The sequence below is a fragment of the Anolis carolinensis genome, chromosome 2 (genome assembly GCF_035594765.1).
Source record: "Anolis carolinensis isolate JA03-04 chromosome 2, rAnoCar3.1.pri, whole genome shotgun sequence".
NCBI classification, from domain to species: Eukaryota; Metazoa; Chordata; class Lepidosauria; order Squamata; family Dactyloidae; genus Anolis; species Anolis carolinensis.
In genome coordinates this window covers 1,815,862-1,832,677 of record NC_085842.1, presented here as the reverse complement: position 1 = coordinate 1,832,677, position 16,816 = coordinate 1,815,862, and the positions used below count along the sequence as shown (strand labels likewise).

At 46.1% G+C, this 16,816-nt stretch overlaps 1 protein-coding gene across 4 annotated transcripts in view; it reads left to right on the top strand.

Annotated features, from left to right (window-relative positions):
• LOC134296854 (zinc finger protein 239-like) overlaps positions 1-16,025 on the top strand; it is a 24,488-nt gene extending 8,463 nt beyond the window's left edge. For 2 of the 4 annotated variants that reach the window (XM_062972827.1, XM_062972826.1), the window contains exon 2: positions 892-3,810. In XM_062972827.1, the coding sequence (XP_062828897.1) occupies positions 1,184-2,284 (1,101 nt within the window). In that variant the 5' untranslated portion in view covers positions 892-1,183 and the 3' untranslated portion in view covers positions 2,285-3,810. Of the gene's footprint in view, positions 1-891; positions 3,811-6,991; positions 9,937-11,580; positions 11,723-15,448 lie in introns of those variants that run through there. The other 2 variants (XR_010003696.1, XM_062972828.1) reach the window with 2 other exon arrangements.
• Positions 16,026-16,816: the final 791 nt, after the last annotated feature.

Here is a 16,816-nt window from a genome sequence, read left to right as displayed (position 1 = left end):
TTGATCTTATCTGCTGAACGATTACAATCTTAAGCAGTTAAGAGGACGAAGGGGGCGCAGTGTTTCTACCAAAATACAAAAAATATTTTTTCAGGTAAGTATTCAAGAGCCAGTAAAAGTCAGATGGAAGCTAACATTTTTTCTTCCTTTTTTTTTCTTCTTTTCCTCATTTTGTTTATTTTCCTACTTTCTATAAAAAAACCAAAGTTCTCCCACTTTCGATGTGAATTGTCTTTTTAAAAAAAATTCTTCTTCTAACATAAAACTCTCAATAAATATATTTATAAAAAAAGAAAAGGTAGCATCTAGCCTTCCAAGCAGAAGAGCATGTTACCCCTTTAAACTCCTGTGCCTCTTCCTTGCAGGATTCTTGAGTTTGTAGATTAGAAAGGCCCAGGACCTCTCTGGCTGAGAATTATAAAGCACCCCCCCCCCCAAAAAAAAAACCCACACCCACACACACACACACAACTTGCAGTGTAAGAAATCACACACAGAATCTTTGGACACCGTCTCTGTTGTACCTGAGGAGGGATTGTTCTCAATGTGCTTTTGATTAATTGGTTTCAACAGGACTTGGCTTCATTAGCCCTAACTTCATATCTGGCTCTTGCACTTTGTTATTAGCCCCGCCCGTGTAGTATACTGGACAGGTCCTGCCCAAGCTACTTAGCTCTCAACATGCCCACTGTGACAAACTATTGCCGGGTTGTTGTTTTATGTTCACATATCTGTAATTTTGTTTTTGGATTTGGTCCCCATGTAAATTGCCCCGAGTATCTCCGGAGAGATGGGGCGGGAAATAAGAATAAAGTTGTTGTTGTTGTTGTGTTCCATGAGATCTTTCTCTGTTCAATTCTTGAAGAGATTTTCCTCTCATTTGTCTGGCAGGCAACTTCTGGACAAGTTCTGCAAAGAACACCTTGTGAGAGCTTTGCCTGAGAAGTGCTCTAAGTCTAAAGTGACTTCAAAATACACAGCAATGACAACAAGAACAAATAAGTAGTAGAAAAATATATTTCAAGCTGCATACCTGTTCAATTAAGGGGAGGAAATAAGATTGTGCTGAAAAAGACAGGCTTGGAAAAGCAAGAAGAAGGCTACAACAAAACAAAGTCTGTGCTGTTCAGGAGGTTATATCTGTGAACACCTGACATAATATTTGAATTATAAATATAAAAGAATGGCAAGTCCTCTACCTCCCTATCCTAGATCACAAACACGGGAGAAGTTACATCAGTGTGTGGAATGTGGAAAACAATTTGATAGGAAAGGTTATCTTACTAGACATGAACGGACCCACACAGGGGAGAAGCCTTATAAATGCATGGAATGTGGAGGAAGCTTCAGTCAGAGTGGCAGTCTACGTTCCCATCAAAGGACCCACACAGGGGAGAAGCCCTATAAATGCATGGAATGTGGAGGAAGCTTCAGTCGGAGTGGACATCTACATTCCCATCAAAGGACCCACACAGGGGAGAAGCCATATAAATGCATGGAATGTGGAGGAAGCTTCAGTCAGAGTGGCAGTCTACGTTCCCATCAAAGGAAGCACACAGGGGAGAAGCCATATCAATGCAAAGAATGCGGAGAAAGCTTCAGTCACAGTGCAGGTCTGCGTAACCATCAAAAGACCCACACAGGGGAGAAGCCACACAAATGCATGGAATGTGGAAAGAGCTTCAGTCAGAGTGGCAGTCTACATTCTCATCAAAGGACCCACACAGGGGAGAAGCCATATAAATGCATGGAATGTGGAAAGAGCTTCAGTCAGAGTAGCAGTCTGCGTTCCCATCAAAAGACCCACACAGGGGAGAAGCCATATAAATGCATAGAATGTGGAAGAAGCTTCAGTCGCAGTGACACTCTACGTTTCCATCAAAGGAAGCACACAGGGGAGACGCCATATAAATGCATGGAATGTGGAAAGAGCTTCTGTCGGAGTGCAAGACTGCATAACCATCAAAAGACCCACACAGGGGAGAAGCCACACAAATGCATGGAATGTGGAAAGAGCTTCCGTTGGAGTGGCAGTCTACGTTCCCATCAAAGGAAGCACACAGGGGAGAAGCCATATAAATGCATAGAATGTGGAGAAAGCTTCCGTTGGAGTGGCAGCCTACGTTCCCATCAAAGGAAGCACACAGGGGAGCAGCCACACAAATGCATGGAATGTGGAAAGAGCTTCAGTCGGAGTGGCAGTCTACGTTCCCATCAAAGGACCCTCATGGGGGAGAAGCCACATAAATGCACGGAATGTGGAAAGAGCTTTAGGGAACATTAGACATCACAGAACTTATGCGCCAATAGAGGAGATCTGTCTTTGAATTTCTGAGCTCTCTTTAAAAGAACATTGGAAGGAAAGAGGAAAGCCGCCACCTTGCTCTCTCTCTCTCTCTCTCTCCCATGAACCACAGTTTGACTGCTACTCAGAGGTCTCACTCAGAGGGGGCTTTTTTCAGAATTGCAGTAAGCTTTGTAGGCGTTCACCTAACCTCCTCCACAAGGAAACCCATTGCAGGCTTCTAGAATGATCTGTGAAAGTTTGCTGAAATGAGCAGCTTCTAAGATCTCTGGATAAAAGGGTTCTGAAAAAGAATAGCTCTTTGGAAGCAGATAACGTCATATCTTCATACTCTTGTTTCATGTCTTGACTCTACTGCCCCTCGGTTAACATTTTGGGCTCTAGCCCTGTCCCTGTAACCCTTTTCTGGACTTTGTTGCATCCTGAATCTTTGATGCTAAATTCTGGACTGACTTCCTGGTTTCGTTTATGACTTTGGACTTTGTTTGTATCCTTGACTTTCTGGCTTGACTTTCGGGACTCTGAATTCGGTTTGTACTCTTTATTTCTTGGTTGTTATTTGATCAACTCTGCTGAATGAACTCCTGGCATGTGACCATTGGACTGTAACCTTGGCCATTGTTTCTTCTTGCTCCTGACCTGGATCTGCTGTAGTTGACTTGTTGTGATGTCCCATGGACCCTTGGGCCGTGAACCTGACTCCATTGTGGACCACAGTGATGAGGAAACAAGTTTTGTGCCGATTCAGCAAGACTCTGCCCCGTTCCAGATGTTCCCTATTGACAATTCTAGTTCAACGCTCATTAAAAAGGCCCTTGAAACGGAGTCTTCTCTTCCCAGTTCCCCTCCCTTTGATAGAAGGATGTTTGTGGAAACTAACAGGCAGGAGAAAGCTGGCAGGAGACGAAGCGTGCGATTAGCAGCAAGGGAATCTGCTGATTAACCTATTTCCCCCTGAGAATTCTAAGGGAGGATTGCATCTGGTCAAGATGTTGTTCTAGCTCTTTTCCCAAGGGAAAAGAGCATTTGAGACACCTGTTCTGAGGGAAGATTCAAAGTTCTTTAAAAGTTCTGTGCGCTGGCTAGCCAGCGCGGAGTCAACGTGACAGTTGAAGGGATAACTTCGTTCCCAGCCAAGTGTGGACTGCGTCGGAGTCCACTACCTTTCAGCCTAGCCGTGCCTTGTCCAGCCGTGTTCCTTGCCTTGCCTTGCCGTGATTCCAGCCTTGCCTTGTCACGTCGTGTATACAGCCTTGTCTACAATTCCTTGCCTCGGACTTGTTTTGAACTCTAGTGAAGACCTGGACTTCTCCCCACTCAAACTATTTGGAAGTTTGAGTGTGTTTCGGTTTCTTGGATTACAAACTTTGAACTTTAATATCAGACATTGGACACTATGTTATTGGACTATATTCAACCTTTCCCAAAAGGTCTATTGCTGAACTATATCTTCTGCTTCTTTTTGTTTCATCTCTTCATTTCCTTAATAAAGATATTAGATTGTTTATTGGCCTCGGTGTATTGATTTCCAGTGCTCTTGCAGCCAGGGGTGTCACACTTGTCTGTATTAATTAGACACTTGACCTGCATTTGTATTCATTGTTACTTCGACTGTGCTGCTGCAATTGTATTATTTTTGCCCAGTGGTTCCCACCCTTGTTTTGACCAGGGAGCACTTTGGCCAGGGACCCCTCTCCAACATTAGTACCAACTTGATCAACTTTAGATTGGGTTTTGTTATTTGGGGTGATGATTCAGAAAATTGCATTGGATAGACCACATCAGCTGTAGTTCCTGATACAGAAGATATGCCAACCAGTAGTCGCCATCTGCTCGCCCACAGAAAACCATATTAATAAGCCTCGGCACTAGAAGAGGGTTTTGCAAGACCAGTCGCTCCCATTGCAATGGCATAGTAACGGTGAGACCATGGACCCTATTTTAGTTCTTACGGACCACTGGTGTTTCACGGACCACAGGTTGGGAACCACTGTTTTAGCCGGACTGAAGACTTTAGTTTTCTTATAAGTTAATATGGTCTTGGCTTATCTTGTGTTTGTTTAATAAACCTCAGACTTTGTACCGAGAGAGCCGTGGAACATGAGACCATCACTCTCCATGTTGCTTACAATGATCCAGGTTTGGTATTTGGGACTGTTTAATCCCCAGCTTTGGCAAAGGGTCCATTAGGATATACAACATATCTCCGGAATGGAAGGCAAAGAATGGACTTATGAAGATTAATGAATCTGTTGAGATGGACATATTAACTAAATTGATGAAATATAGAGTATAGAACATCCTTTAAAGGAAATAGAGTAAACAGATAAAAATCATATAGTGAGTGAGAGGTTTCTAGACTAGGGTTTGGTGTCCGTTAGTCTTTTTCTTATTGTGCAAGGTGTGTATCCTTATTCCCTTTATATTTGTTATGTAGTTCTTTAAAAAAAAACCCAAAATTACAATTTGATTAGTTTTTCTTTTTTTTGTGTTTGAATAAAAAATGTTTTTTTAATAGAAAGTGTGATACAGCAGCTTTAAAAAAAAAAGGTAAAAGTAGGGACCTCTGGTGGCACAGTGTGTTAAAGCGCTGAGCTGCTGAACTTGCAGACCGAAAGGTGCCAGGTTCAAATCCCAGGAGCGGAATGAGCGCCCGCTGTTAGCCCCAGCTCCTGTCACGACTGGACTTAACGTCAGGGGAAACCTTTACCTTTTTTTTACAGCAGCTTTAAAAAGCCAATGTAATTTTAGGCTGTACCAATGGGAGCATGATATCTAGATCCGGGTAAGTTTTAGTCAACTCTCTTCTATACTTTGATCAGACCTTCCCTGGAATAACTCTGTCCAGTTCTGGGCAGGACAATTCAAGAAGATTTTGAGATGCTAGAATGTCTCCAGAGAAGGGCTCAAGGGAAAGGCTGAGGGAGATGGGCGTCTTTAGTTTGGAGGGGAAAAGGCAGAGGGGACAAGAGAGCTAATATTTGGAAGGATGTCCCACTAAGGAGAAAAGGGCAAGGTTTTCCTGTGGCTCTGGAGATGAAAATACAAAGCAACTGATTCACACTGCAGGAAAGAAGCTTCCACCTAAACATTGGGAAGCATTTCCGGATGGTAAGAGCTGTTCAGCCATAGAAGCCTGGTCCCTTCTCAGGAGCCTCCCTTCCCAAGCCCTGGCCTTCCACCTCCTGGGGACTCCATGTCCCAGAATCCCTGATCTTGGGCTTTCCCTGTGTCTACCCTAGAGCACTTAACCTCAACAAGCTTTATGAGGTCCGACAGGAGCCAGATGAGAGCCTAGCTGGGTTCTACGAGAGGATCTGCCAAGTTGCCCACCAATGGACTGCCCTTGACCCTGCTTCCCCAAATAACCAGAAGATGTTTAACAACCTCTTCATAGGAAGGCCCATTGTGGACATCCAGACCAAGCTCCAGAAGCTTGATGGGGCTGAGGGCATGGCCATCTCCCAGCTAAATGATGTTGCCTTCTACAATAACAGAGAAACCACCAAGGAAGAAGAGGAGCAACCGAAGGAGAAAACTTGCTCACAGCTGCATGCCCTGGTCTTGGCCGGCCCTCATCAATAGAGACAGAGCGAAGGAGGAAAGAGAACAGCTAGAAAGAAGGGACAAGGAGAAAGAGCAGGGGGAAGAGCATAGAGGGGGCTGTAGCCACTAATCGCTAACTTTCTCACACACTCTCTCCTTCCTGAGTGCTCTCCTCCCTTCAACACTGACTCATCATGGTGGGAGTTCAGCCTGCTTCATAGACCCTGCAGTGGTCTTTGGATGTGAGTGTATGTACTTCAAGTCCCATCGTCCAGGGTACATCCCCCACCAAGTCCTACCCAGACCTAAGTGGGTGTGTAGTCCAGATCCATCATTGATGGGTTTCTGGATATGGATGTAGGTACTGCAATTCCTGTTGTCCAGGTTCCATTCCTCCCGAACACCAACAGGACTTAAAGTTGGTCATTGGTGTTCTGTGTGCCAAGTTTGGTCCAGATCTGTTGTTTTAGGGAGTTAGAATGCTCTCTAAGAGTAGGGGCCATCTTGAAAAATATAAAAAGACATAGATATGTACAAATGTGCACTCTCTTAGTGTATACTAGCTGAGGTATCCAGGCTTGCCCGGGTGAGGCCCGCTTGGTAGTAGCCCCTTATGATGGAAGGGAGGGAAGGAGGGGGCTGTGAGGGGAAGGCCAGGCGGGGAGGGGCCTCCCTTGTGGGGAGAAAGAAAGGCGATAGAAACAAAACACACTGATGATGATAATGATAATACACAATAATGACAACGAGGCCTGGTGACCGACAGGCCTTCGTGTGCCACCCTCTCCTGTTCCCCTCCTCAAGACATCCAGATGAGGAAGGGATGGAGGGAAGGACTTCAGGGCGCAACCACAACAACAATCACAACAACAAAGAGCAGCTCAGTCCTGGCTGCAGTTCCCAGGCTTCCTTCAGGGTAGGGCGCTGCAAATCCCATCTCTTTCTTTGGCCAGCCCTGATCTCGATGCCTCTCTCCCCCTTCCTTCCTTCCTTCCTTCCTTCCTTCCTTCCTTCCTTCCTTCCTTCCTTCCTTCCTTCCTTCCTTCCTTCCTTCCTTCCTCTCTATTCCTTCCTTCATCCTGGCCCTTCCTTAGGCAGCATGTCTTCTGAGGGGACGGGTGTGCTTGCTGGAGAATCAGTGCTAGAGGCGGAAGGGAGGCGGGAAGGCACGGGCGGTTCTGCCTGGAGACCGATGACGCTGTGAGAGGAAGGTCATTCCCATTGGCAGATCCCAGGAATTACCTTTTTTTTTTTTTTTTGGAGAAATTGCAGGTTGCTTCTGGTGTGAGAGAATTGGTCGTCTCCAAGGACATTGCCCAGGAGACGCAGGGATGTTTGATGTTTGACCATCCTGTGGGAGGCTGCTCTCATGGGAAGCTTCCCCAGATTCGAACCTCCGACCTTTCGGACAGCAGCCCTGCTGGCACAAGGGTTTAACCCACTGCGCCACTGGGGGCACTAAAGGGAATTCCCTTTACCGCAGTGGTGCTCAACCTGTGGGTCCCCATGTGTTTTGGCCTACAACTCCCAGAAATCCCAGACAGTTTACCAGCCGTGCAGGATCTGCGCCAGTTCCAGATCCCTTTGTTTGGCTTCCTCGCTCATTGTTTTTATTATGTATGTATGTATGTATGTATGTATGTATGTATATATGTATTTAATTATTTATTATTTAAAGCATGTATATTCCGCCCTCCTTCTCACCCTGAGGGGGACTCAGGATGGAGCACAACATATAGACGGCAAGCATTCCATGCCTGGTCATAAAATAACCATACACAAACATTAGAATCAGTGGAATCTACTTCAAAACCAGCTGTTAAAACCAACTCAAGGCCCCATGCTGGCTCTGGTCAGAAGAGTAGGTTTCCTGTTCTTGCCCCATTGCCCTGCCCCAAAGGCTGGGCCCCACAGCCAGGTCTTGGCCTTTCTCTCTCTGAGGGACAGGAGGGAGGGGGCTGATCTCCTCGGCCGTGGGGCTCCCTCCCCAGGGACACCCGGCCAGCCCCCTCCCTCCTGACCTTCCACAAGGGGTCAAAACATGGCACTGTGGCCAAGCCTGTGGAGAATCGGGCCATAAACAGATACGGAATGACGTGTTATTGAAGGGGAAAAGATGTAAAAGATGTAAAGATACTCCTCTTAATCCAAAGACCAAATCAGGAGGCCCCTTTTCTGTGGAGAGGGCGAGGAAGGACACGACGAAAGTTGGATCTTCAAACTGCAAAAGAACTATTTATTGCATGGCCATAGCAATGTGCCAAATACATGCATACATGCAATCAAAGGATTTGTCCGACTTTCAAAATGGTTGCAAGGGTTTTGATCACTTCCACAGAAAATAGCAGACATATCCTTATTGGCTTACAAAGATCATTTACCCCATTCGTCTAATGCTGGCTACCTCACAAGCATCTTAACCGTCATGCAATCCCGTTGGTTTTCTGTGCTGTAACAACATGTGACTCTAGACAATGGGGCTTTCATGTTATTGACCCTGATCTCAGTACCTCCTTATCTTCTTCATGTTACAAGTATAAGCTCAAAATCGTATGGGAACCGGTTCTGACTTGATATATTATTATTTGAAAGTAACTTCTTTTCTCTGGAACATCTCTTTTCCTAAACATCAGCATTTTCTCTCATGCGCAGGCCTTCCTCAAACATAGGCCTTTTCAAATTTAGGTCAATCAAAACATATGGGATTTTTAGTCAATACAAGTATCTTTGAAAATTCTCTTTTTCAAATCCACTTCCCTCTCATTATGACTACCGAAATGGCCCGGTTTATGCTTGTGGAATACGTGATCCACTGTGGGGGCAGGCTGTGACGCAGGCTGGTGAGCAGCTGTTGCAATAAATCACTCTGACCATGAGGTGGGGAGGCAAGTTTAACCAAGTGGGGAGGCAAGTTTAACTAATTTACGAGGTTGGAATGAGGAAGTGCCATCAGAGTGGATGATGAAGCAGCTGCTCCCCCCTGTGGCCAGAATCGAACATCTCATCAGGGGGAGGTTAAATTGCCTCTGCGTCTGTCTGTCTGTCTCTGTTTGATGTGTTTATGGGCATTGAATGTTTGCTCTATATGTACATAATGTGATCCACCCTGAGTCCCCTTCGGGGTGAGAAAGAAGGGCGGAATATAAATACTGTAAATAAATAAATACAGTAGAGTCTCACTTATTCAAGCCTCGCTTATCCAAGCATCTGCCGGCCCGTTTAGCTTGGATAAGTGAGACTCTACTGTAAATAAACTGTATGGTTTTTAAATGTCCTCAGTTGTTTAACTGTATTTTATTATTTTTATTTTAAATGTCTGCTTTAAATTAGTATTGTTATTAAGGCCTCGGGTGGCTGCCTGTATGTGAAGCCGCCTTGAGTCCCCTCCGGGGCGGAGAAAGGAAGGCGGGATAGAAAAATTGGCAATAAATACATAATCTCACCAGGAAGGCGGCTCCTTTTAGGCCCCTTCTTATGGGTTCAGGGAAACCCTTCCTGGTTGGCGTCGGCCATTTTGTGTGCCCTTTGCCTGAGGAAAAAGCGGCCGTTGTTGTCCGTTGGGAGGCTCCGGCCACCCTCCGCCCCACGGACACGGCCCTCCCTTCTCGGAAACACCCAGGCCGGGCGCCTTCGCCATCCTGGATTTACCTCCAAGTCTCGAGCCTCGGCCTTGTTGCGGGGAGCCAGGCCCAAGAGCCTTTCCCTCACCGCATCCCACACTGACAGGACAGAACTGGAGAAGAAAAGGGCCGGGGAGATTCTGCCCGGAGACCGATGACGCCGAGGTGAAGGCCAATTCCCATTGGTGGATGCTGGGCGTTTGGTACAAGGAGGAGGGGGCTCTCTCTCTCTCTCTCTCTCTCTCTCTCTCTCTCTGGGGCTCCAGTGCCGTTCAACTGCCGCGAAGCCCCGCCTCTCTATGGGCATCTTTGCCCGCGTCCGCCATGTTTGGTCCGGGCGGAAGCCAGAGAGAAGAGCCCTCCGTTTCCTAGAGAGGGTGGGGAAGCTCAAAAGGAAGGGACCGGGCGACGCCTTTCCCTGTGAGCTCACTTCCGGAGGAGGAGGGAGAAGAGGAGGCGGAAGAGGTGAGAGTGTGCGTGTGTGTCGGGCCCTGCTTCCCCCCACTTTCCTCCCTCCCTCCCTCCCCGGCTCGGGATTCGGGGCTTCGTCACCGAGGGCTCTCCTTCCTTCCTCCTCCTCCGCCTGGGCCCGGCCTCTGCTCGCAGGCCTGGTGCCGCTTCTCCCGGAAGCCCCGCGGCCTGCTCGGCCCTCCGTGCCCGTGGCGGCCCCTCTGCGCATGCGCCTTCTCCCTCCCCCCCGCTTCTGCCCCGCCAGAGGGAACCCGTGTGAACCAAATGTGAGGGAACTGTTTCTGGTTTAGATTTTACACGAGGGCTTTATATGCGTGTGAGGCATGAAATATCCCCACGCCCTCCTGCCTTTCCTCAGGGGAGCATCCCTGCTTTTGCAAAATCCTCCTCCTCTCTTTCTCTAACTGCCTTCCTCTCCTCACGGCATTTTCAGTATTTTTTACTACCAATAGGAATAACTGCCAGACTCTGAAGGAAATCAGTCACTTGGCTGCTGAGCTGGCTCAGGTGCAGTGGCACCCAGAGCGGTGAGAAAATAACTACAGTCTTTCTATACAGATAATAAAAGGGAAAATTTGTACGTGTTTATGCAGCACGGGTGCCCACTCATACAGACAGCCTCCCTCCGGCCTCCATAAAAAAGCTCTCGTTCCCAGTGCTGAGGGGCCGCCAAGTCACTCCCTCCCAGGACATTGCGGGTTACAGCGAGCACATCCCAGCATTCCTTTCTCTCGCAATAAATAAAAGAATAAATAAATAAATACAAACATATAGGTTGATAGGTAAGTAGGTGGGTACATAGATGTGTGTGTGTGTCAAGGAGCATCAGGGCATTTGGATGTGGCTGGTCACACGCTTTGTTTTCAAATGCGCTGTTTCCTTCAAAACCGTACTTTAGGGAGGCCAGCTGCACTGGGAGGGAGGCTTCCCTTCTCCCCTCCCTCCTTTCCTTCCTTCCTTCCTTCCTTCCTTCCTTCCTTCCTTCCTTCCTTCCTTTACAGTCCACTGCCCAGTTGGTGCTTAGGATCCGATGTGTGTCACGTGTCTTGTTCCTGTGTGAAACTGACCTACGAAACATTAATAATTACTGCCTCTAATAATAAGAGCCTGAAGCAACCCCAACACAAGCAGCCGCAATGTGGGGCCCACGACCCCTTGCAGGGCTAAGAAAGGCTTTGATTGAAGCCAGTGCCTTTTCTCTTATTTATTTATCTGAGGCTGTAGTCCTCACCAAGGGCTTGCAAAGGCAGGTGGGTGAATTGGCAGGGAAAGCCCCTCCCCCGCCCATTGGCCTCCCTGCCTGCCTGCCTTTCTCCCCTCCTTTCCTCTTCCTTGTTAGACTGACACATCACAAGGACACACTGCTTTTTCTCAGCACATGGCAAGTCCCTGAATCCTCCACATTCTTCTCCTGTGAGCATGGAGAGAGACAAGATATCTGCTAATTTTCCTATCTGGTTATGTATGGTAGCTTTTTGAATAAAGTCCTGTGTAACTTTTCAAGCTTGACTCTGCTGCCTGAATTGCGGAAGCATCATCGCTCCACTGCTGGCCCTAGGAGCTCCTGATCTGCTGAACTGCTGTTGTTGCTGCTTCCCCCTTTTTGACTACTTTTCCCCTTTTTGGAAATGGCCCCAGACCCATAACCCGGACGCTTCCCTGGGCAGAGAAGGCCGTCGTGCAGAGGAGGAGAGAGGCCCCAGGGAGGGAGTGGCGGACCCTCTGCAGAAGAAGCTCCAGCCCGGAGCGGAGGAGGAGGAGGACCAGCAGGTGCAGGAAGGTGAGGCGGGCTTGAGGGAAGGAAAGGCTGAGGGGACAGGAGAGCCAATATGTAGAAGGAAGTCCCACTGAGGAGAAAATGGCAAGTATTTCCTGCTTCTCTGGAGACTGAAATACAAAGCCATTGATTCACATTGTGGGAAAGAAGCTTCCACCTAAACATTAGAAATCATTTCCTATCGGTAAGAGCTGTTCAGCCGTGGAAGCCTGGTCCCTTCTCAGGAGCCTTCGTTCCCAAGCCCTGCCCTTCCACCTCCTGGGGACTCCATGTCCCAGAATCCCTGATCTTGGGCCAAGGCAGCTGAGGCTTCTGGGTGTTGAAGTCCAAGAAATCCCAGATGAATAGAGTTTGGGAGTCCCTGCTCCAGAGCGTGGAGGGAATAATGAGAATAACTATTTTATTTCTAACCTGCCCTCTCTCCCTGAAGGGAAAGGCTCTCTTGGACTACAACTCCCATAAACCCTACAAAAAGTCCTGGCATGAGGGTTGGAGGGAACTGAGAGCTGTATTCCAAGACAAATACGTCTCCCAAGTCCTTGAGGAAGAGGAGGGGGAGGGGGAGGTGCCAGCTATGGTCTAGGACTGAGACACGAGGAATCCCCGAAGTCAGAGGGTTGGGAGAGACCCCAAGGGCCACCCAGCCCCACCCCCTTCTGCCAGGCAGGGAAACACAACCCAAGCCCTCCCTACAGATGGCCGTCCAGCCTCTGACTCAATCCTCCAAAGAAGGAGCTCCCTCCAGACTCTGAGGCAGAGAGTTCCCCTGCTGAACAGCTCTTCTTCTTACCCTCAGGAAGTCCTTCCTTGTGTTTAGGGGAAATCCCTTTTCCTGCCGTTTGATCTCCTGTCTCCGTTGTCCCTTAGTCTCCAGAGCAGCAGAAAGGAAGCCTTTCCCCCTCCTCTTCCTCACCAATGGGACATCTTTTTGGATATTGAAACATGCCTGCAGTAAAATCTGGATGACTGACAGAGCTTGGAGGACTCTCCTCAAAAATAAAACTTGACAAGCCTAGCCGATATAGTCACATAGTGTAAATGTACACAGAATAAACACTTCAAACAACTCAGACCTTATTAAGTGGTCAGATGGTGCCCAACAACTAACAGGCTGAGATCAATTCCAGTATCTAGACAGGATTTAATATATCTAGACGATGATACATATCGAGTCGTATTAGTCTTCCTCCTCTCAGTAGGTCAGAGTGCATAGATGTATTTTTAGAACCTGTTTGAAGGCAAGGAGGGAGGGGGCAGTTTTTAGTTCTTTTGGGAGGGATTTCCAGAGGAGGGGAGGAGCACGGAGAAGGCCCCCTCTCTCGTTCCCACCAGCCGTGCTTGAGTTGGGAGTGGGACCGAGAGCACGGCCTCCTCCGCTGATCTCAGTGCTCGAGTCGGTTTGTAAACGAAGGTGCGGCTCTGCAAATAGTCGGCATCTCTGTTTACAAACCGGTTCGAGCACTGTGATCCTAAACTCAACAAGCTCTATGAGGTATGACGAGCCAGATGAGAGCCCAAGTCTCTTCTGGTGTGGGAGAATCAGCCATCTACAAAGATGTTGCCAAGGGGTAGCCGAGTATTTGATGAACCAACATAGTATATTATTTGAGAACACAGAAATGTTGGATTACTCTGACAACTACCATGTCAGACTACACAGAGCAGTCATTGAAATCCACAAGCTTGTAGACAATTTCAACAGAAAGGAGAAAACCATGAAATTGAACACAATCTGGCTACCAGTATCAAAAAAGACTCTAAAATCAGGACAGTAAATAAAAATCAACACTCCAATAATGAGAATTACAGGCATGAAACAATCCGGGCCAGCTAACAAAGGATTCCCCCAGGCAGAAAGCAGGCAGGCTTTGAAAATGAAATTCAGTGTCAATCAAGGTGGCCAGCTGCAACATTCACACTTGCCTCAGGCAGACAAGAGTTCTTTCTCCCACCCTTGACATTACACCGATATATAAACCCCACGTGCCTAGTTTCCAACAGACCTCACAACCTGGAACATGGCCATACAGCCTGGAAAACTCACAGCAACAAAGTTATCAGACCTCCATTATGAAAATGGGTGCCTTTTGGGAGATTGGAATGGAGTGATTTCACCAAAGAAAGACAAACTCTCGGGGAGGAGATGCAAAGAATATACTGTATATACTCAAGTGTAAGCCTCTCCTCCTTTCCCATGCAGCGCACGCCTTCCTCTCCTCTCTCGCCGCAGTGCGTGCCTTCCTCTCCTCGGCGCTTGTCTTTCCCACTTTTCTTTATTCATATACACACTGCATTTCCCCCAAAATGTATAGTTAAAATACATTTAAAATACAAAATGTATAGTTAAAATAGTTAAACTATGGTGATTATTGGAAGGATATGTAAGCACATTCACATTGAAGAAGGTTAGAATAATAATTTAATCAGAGTTGGACAGTCTTAAAGTTGTATGTAAATATTCAAAAACATTTAACCTACTGATGCCTCAATCTAATTTTATTGTTATCTATTTTTATTTTGAAATGTACCAGTACCTGCTGCATCTCCCACCCCCGTCTTATACTCGAGTCAATAGTTTTTCCCAGTTTTTTGTGTTAAATTAGGTGCCTCGGCTTTTACTCGAGTATTTACGGTACACATTTTTCAGAAAGACAAAAGGCTTTCTCTAGAATGGATAAGATATGGATATCTGCCAAACTCACAACCTATGTTCAAAAGACAGAAATCCTACCCAAAACTATCTCAGATCATAATCCAGTGACTTTAGTAATTAAAAAGAAAGTAAAAACACTTAGATGGCAGCTGAATGAATCACGACTGCAAAAGGAGGACGTAATTGAGAATTTGAAAGAAAAACTGAGAGAATATTTGGAACTTAATTTAAATCAAGTTACAGATATTCAAACAGTATGGGATGCCAGTATAGTTTATATTAGAGGATACTTTATAAAATGCAATACTGAAATGAGAAAGAATACACAGAAACATTTTCAGGTAATTTCAGATGATATTAAAAAAAGAAGAGGAGTTAAAGAAAAATCCTTTGAATTCAAACATTCTAACTCAGATAAAACTCCTACAAAAGCAATTATCGTTTTACTAGTTAATGAATTGGAAACTAAAATAAAGAATGCAAAAAAAATTACTTTGAATCACCTAACAAACTAGGGAAATGGTTAGCATATACGTTGAGGAAAGAAAGGCCAAAAAATGTAATTGTCAATTCTTTATTTATGTATTTATTTATTTATGACATTTCTACCCGCCTTTCTCTACCCTGAAGGGGACTTACTGTTAAGATACAACATGAGGATAAAATATTAATGGATGATATCAATATTCAACAGGCTTTAAAACATTATTCCATTAATTTATATAAGAGTGACCACATATCTCTACAAGACATTGAGAATAATTTAATTGTGCAAAAGACGCCAAAAATAAATGTTCACAGTTCACAGCCTGTTATGCCTTCAGCTTTGCTGCATTGTTGGATTTTAATCGGTAGGGTTGGATTTTATTTTGTGCAGAGAATCTTTGGGCACCGTCCCCTTTGTCCCTAAGGAGGGATTGTTCATTGTTGGACAACTGTTACAAGTATTTGTCACCAGGCAATGGGCACCTTCCCTCTTCCCCTGGGTTTGCTACAACATGAGTCTTGTTCTTCAAGTTCCATGAGATCTTTCTCTGTTCAACTCCTGAAGAGACTTTCCCCTCATTTGTCTGCAGGTAACTTCTGAAAGAGTTCTGCGAAGAACACGGCGTGAGAGCTTTGCCCGAGGAGTGCTCTAAGTCTAAAGTGACTTCAAGATACACAGCAATGACAAGAAAAAATAAGTAGTAGAAAAATATATTTCAAGTTACAAACCTATGCAGTTAAGAGGAGGAAATAAGATTGTGCTGAAAAAAGAGAGGCTTGGGAAAGCGAGCAGAAGGCTACAGCAATACAAAGATTGTGCTATTCAGGAGGTTATGTCTGTGAACCCCTGGCGTAATATTTGAATTATAAATATAAAAGAATGGCAAATCCTGTACCTCCCTATCCTAGATCACACACAGGGGAGAAGTTACATCAGTGTATGGAATGTGGGAAACAATTTGATAGGAAAAGTTCTCTTACTGTACATGAACGGACCCACACAGGGGAGAAGCCACATAAATGCATGGAATGTGGAGAAAGCTTCAGTCAGAGTGGAAATCTACGTTTACATCAAAGGAAGCACACAGGGGAGAAGCCACATAAATGCATAGAATGTGGAGAAAGCTTCAATCAGAGTGGAAATCTACGTTTACATCAAAGGACCCACACAGGGGAGAAGCCATATAAATGCATGGAATGTGGAAAGAGCTTCAGTCAGAGTTGCAATCTACGTTCCCATCAAAGGACCCACACAGGGGAGAAGCCATTTAAATGCATAGAATGCGGAAAAAGCTTCAGTCAGAGTTCTCATTTGCGTACCCATCAATGGAAGCACACAGGGGAGAAGCCACATAAATGTACGGAATGTGGTAAGAGCTTTAGACAAAGTTCAGCATACATTAGACATCACAGAACTCATGCTCCGCTAGAGGAGACGGGCCTTTGAGTTTCCGCGCTGTCTCTAAAAAGCATTGGAAGGAAAGAGGAAGGCCAGCACCTTGCTCTCTCTCCCCCAGAACTGCAGTCTGTGTGGCCTTGGTTGACGGCTACTGGGAGCAGGTGTCACTCAAAGGGGCTCTTTTCTCAGGATTGCAGCAAGCTTGGAAGGGGTTCACCTAACCTCCTCCCCAAGGAGACCCATCGCAGGCTTCTAGGATGATTTGTGAAATGTGATGAAATGTGGGCGAAATGTCAGGAGAGAATGCTTCTGGAACATGGCCACACAGCCCGAAAGACATACAACAACCCTATGATTTGTGAAGGTTTGCTGAAATGAGCAGCAGCTGAGATCTCTGGATAAAAGGTTCTGAAAAAAAAAAAAAGCTCTTTGGTAGCAGATAACGTCATATCTTCATACTCCTGCCTTATGTCTTGGCTCTTCTGCATTCAATGGCATTGATTGTTTCCCATGCATGTGTACTGTATGCACTGTGATCCGTCTTGAGTCCCTTTGGGGG